General features: G+C 59.6%; 1 protein-coding gene across 1 annotated transcript; it reads right to left on the reverse strand.

Moving 5' to 3' along the window:
• Positions 1-229: 229 nt before the first annotated feature.
• Positions 230-2,056, reverse strand: NKX2-2 (NK2 homeobox 2). Its single transcript, XM_016156058.2, has 2 exons — positions 1,748-2,056; positions 230-812 (listed from the first exon to the last, which is right to left on the reverse strand). Exons 1-2 carry the CDS (start codon positions 2,001-2,003, stop codon positions 250-252), a joined length of 819 nt encoding a protein of 272 aa, XP_016011544.1. The 5' UTR covers positions 2,004-2,056; the 3' UTR covers positions 230-249.
• Positions 2,057-4,318: the final 2,262 nt, after the last annotated feature.

The following is a 4,318-nucleotide window of genomic DNA, read 5'->3' on the forward strand; positions in this document are numbered from 1 at the left end:
AGGGGCAGCGCTGGGTGGATGGAATCAGCCACGCCAAGAAGGCACAGGCAACCTCCCGGCGCCTCCCCATCGGAGCCGAGAATCGACTCGACTCCATAATAATAATAATAGTAATAATAATAATAACACCATAAGGACTAAGTCCTCTTCTCTGCCTCTGCCGCCTCTGCGCTGCCGCCGCCGCCGCCGCCGCCGCCGCCGCCGGGGTGGGGCCTGGGCTTGGGGCCGCGAGTCTCGGAGGGGCGGTGCTCACCAAGTCCACTGCTGGGCCTGGACCAGGGGGTGTGCTGTCGGGTACTGGGGGGTGCCTGCCGAGTTGTACTGTGCGTTGTACTGCATGTGCTGCAGAGACTGCGCGCTGTAAGCCGAAAAGGGGATGCCCGCCTGGAAGGTGGCGGCTGCCAGGTCCTGGGCTTTGAGCGCGTGGCACGGTTTGCCGTCCCTGACCAAAACGGGCACGGCCACCCGGCGCGGCGAGGGCAAGGGCGTCACCTCCATACCTTTCTCGGCCCGGGCTCGCTTCATCTTGTAGCGGTGATTCTGGAACCAGATTTTGACTTGCGTGGGAGTAAGACGGATGAGGCTGGCCAGGTGTTCGCGCTCAGGCGCCGACAGGTACCGCTGCTGCCGGAAGCGTCGCTCCAGCTCGTAGGTCTGCGCTTTGGAGAAGAGCACCCGCCGCTTCCGCTTCTTGCCTGCGTCCCCTGCGCCGCCCGAAGTCTCCTTGTCATTGTCCGGTGACTCGTCGGCCGAGGGCTCCGGAGACTTGGAGCTCGAGTCCTGGGGCGCCGCGCTAGCCGCCAGCCCGTGCACTGCGGGAGAGAGAAGCGCGTCAGGTGCCTGGAGGCCGCGCGCCAACTGGGCCAGACCCTGTGCGCCCAGATCTTCAGTGCGCCGTGCGCCGTCCGCCCCCCGCAACCCTACCCCACTGTGTTCGCCTTGCCCCCTGCCCCGTTCCACTCCTAACGAAGCACTCGGTGTCCCCCTGGGGGAAGAGGGGAACCGGTAGGAGTGTCGATACGGGGCTCGTGTTTCTAGGGGTTCACACAGTGTGGGTGAGTATTTGGGGGCAGTGGCGCTGGAAGAATATCATCTCGGGTTAAGGGCTTCGGTCCCCTTAAGCAGTTTCCTTTCCGGAGAGACGTGGGCAGATTTTTAAAAGAAAAACCCTACAATCCGGGCATTGATCGGCTCGGCCATTTAAGGCAGGTTGTAGGGGGCTTTCGTTTTTTGCCTTTGGACTTTTTTGACACCAGCCGCATCACACAAAGCGTTCTCTATGATCGTTCAGGGGGCAGGGTGAGCTATTTATACCCGGGCCACCGGGAGCCTCCTCCACCCTCTACCCGTACCCGAGTCTTTCTGGCTCGCTCCAGTGCTCCAGGCCAGTCCCTCCTGGCTGTCGGAATGAGGGGGGCCGCGGGCGGAAGGGGGAACCATAGCAGGAGCCACCAGTCCCGGTTGACTTCTGTAACCAGCCTTGGGAGGTATTCCCCTCCTGTCTTCCTCTTAATTCTCTCTTTGAAATCAATATCTGAGACCAAGTCCTTTTCTGGGACTAGAAGCGCTTTACAGGGAGGAAAGAGTTAGGGCATCATAAACAAGTGTTAAAAATCTTTCTAGGGGCCCACGGTGAGAGATCTGCGTTTCAATGGCTCTTTCCCCTTTCTCCCCCCAGTGTCCAGCCCCGGCTGTGGCCACAGAAATAGAGGTGGCCACGACCATGCAGCCAAGTTTCGCTACTTACGGGAGTACTGGAGGCCCTCGGTGCTGGCCAGCCAGCGCGTATATGGGTTGTCGCTGCTGTCGTAGAAGGGGTTCTTCAGGGGCAGGCTCTGCACCGTGTCCAGGGCGCCCTGCCCCAGCGGCCCGGCCCTCTTAGGCTCCGGTCCCTCGCTCTCATCCTCCGGCCCTTCGGCTACCGAGCCCTCCTCATCGTTGGTGTCTGGCAGGTCCAAGATGTCCTTGACCGAAAACCCCGTCTTTGTGTTGGTCAGCGACATGGCTCGGGCCCCCGGAATTTATGCCGTAAAGTTGTAGCTTCACTTGGTCAATTCGTGGCACTCCCCAGTTGGGGCGGGGTGGGGGTAATGGGGGGAGGGGTCCGGGGAGGGGAAGGGGGATGGGCTTTAATTATTGAGATAATTATTTTTTAAAAGAGAGATAAACTATGGGGAAGGGGAGGGAAGCAGCAGCCCAACGCAGCGCCTGTGTCTTCTCGGAAAGCACGAGGAAATGGACGCAGGGAGCTGGGCAACCCGCGCGCGGGGCCCTAGTTTGTAACTCCAGGAGGGGTGCCAAGGCGGCGTCAGCTCGGGCTCTGGCGGCCGTTCGGCGCGCGGTGGCGGCTGGTGGCGAGGAAAAAATGGGCCATTGCCCGAGCGATCAGTCCATATAAGGCTGGGCTCCACTCGCGAACCTGGGGAGAAGGGGAGGGGGGAGAGGGGGAGAAAGAGAGGGAGGGAAAGAGGGAGGGAGGGGGAGCCAGTGAGGGAGCGAGAGAAGGGTGGAAAAAAAGGGGGGAGACATTAAAACGCAAAGGTTGGACACGTGTGGGCGGGTCTTGGAAGTCAAGTGGATGAAGACAGTATTTGCAGATGTGAAATTGTGGGTTTTGGGGAGCTCCGCGCTCCCAGCCAACGGCCCTCTAGAGCAAGATGAGAGGTGTAATGTGTCAATTAATTGCAAAGACGGGGTGAGCCTTTTTTAACCCAGTATTTACATACAAAGGACCACCGCGTCGCTAGCGAGTCCACACACTTGAAAGCGCCGTTTTAGTAAATTGCATCTTAAAAAAAGCGGAGAGGAGAGAAAACAAAACAGACACCTAGAGGAGGAAAAAATATATCCTACTTAACATTTACCGGTTCCTACCTCCCAGCCCCCGCGCGCCCGCCCCCAGCAAGCCTGAAAACTGAAGATTTGTGGCGCCTTTGGAAAAGGGGGAGGGGGCGAAGGCCGAGCCGCGGAAATCTCTCCTTCCCATCGTTGGTGGCTCCTAAAACAAGATCCGGTTCAAATGGCAAGAGCCCAACTTCTGTAAGCCTCCTAGGTCAATATTTTGGTTGAGGCTTAAGGATGAGTACTAGAAATGACAAGGCAAGTAATTGATTCTAGTTAACGCCAAAAGAGCCCGAAACCCAGGAGAGGGATCGGGCTGGGGCCAGCCGCAGCCCACCGGGCGACAACCCCCTCCTTTCAGCCACCCTTTATTTGCTAAAGACTTATTTATTTCCTCACTCCACCTTCCCCCACACTCCCTTCCATTTCTTTGCGGCGGAGAAACACTGAGCAGTTCACATGAGATTTTGCAGGTCGCTGGGGAGGAGGAGGTGGGGACGGGGAACTCTAACTTAGGCAGGGTTCGGACCCCGGCCTGGCTGCCTCCGGGCTCTGCGGGCCGCGTTCTCCGGGTGGAGGGAAGGGCAGACGGCCCCGCAACCTTCCTGCCCCCTATTATTCCTCCCTCTCCAGCTTCCAGCCTTAGAGCAGCGGCGGGAAGGAAGGGGGGAGCGGGGGCGCTGTCTTTAGCCTTGGTGAGGACCTCCGAAAGCCGCGGGCGAGGGGGTCACAGGGCAAGCGGACGGTGCTATGTTTTCTTCGCCCGAGCGAGTCCTTTAATGTCGTCTCCTTTTGGACGCCCTACGGATGCGTTCCGAGGACACGCTCCAGGGTCTCAGCTTGCTTTAGGTGTGTGACGTTCCCAACCTCTTACCAGCCAGAGAACTGAACTTTCCTGGGGGACAGCACCTCCTCCTCCGCGCCTGACTTCTCGCCCCTCCCCTGAGTTTGTTTTTGATGGTGGGGTGGAAGGAATTTGCTACCTGATGCTTGTCCGCCCCGGAAAGAGCGTCAGGAGGGTGCTTTGCCTGGGGGCAGGAGGGGCAGACAAGGCCGCACTCGGGGGTCCGGTATTGCCTCCCCTTCAGCCTGTAACCGGGGCCGCCACAGCGCTGGCCCAGAGGAGCGCCCGGGCGCGGCCGTGTCCTCGCGCACAGCTGCAGTCGCCGCCGCGCCCCCGTTGCCCCCGGGTTGCCAGCGCCCAGCGAGAGCGCTTCTCCCCGAGCCGCTCCGCGGCTTTCTGCAGCCTTCACTGCCTCATCCCCAGTATGTGACGTGGGTGACAATGGCCCAGGTTAGAACGAGCCCCTCGTCGGCGCGTCCTGGGTGGTCGGACCCGGGCAAACACAAATACAAACCGATTGCTAAGCTGCGGACAATGAGCGAAATGTAGACAAATGTCCCGCTCCCGTTGGAAGCCTTTGTCCTGGCTCGGTTTTTGCATTTATTTCAGTGGCGAAATAATACATGATTGACG

The sequence above is a fragment of the Rousettus aegyptiacus genome, unplaced genomic scaffold (assembly GCF_014176215.1).
Source record: "Rousettus aegyptiacus isolate mRouAeg1 unplaced genomic scaffold, mRouAeg1.p scaffold_m13_p_12, whole genome shotgun sequence".
Taxonomy (NCBI): domain Eukaryota; kingdom Metazoa; phylum Chordata; class Mammalia; order Chiroptera; family Pteropodidae; genus Rousettus; species Rousettus aegyptiacus.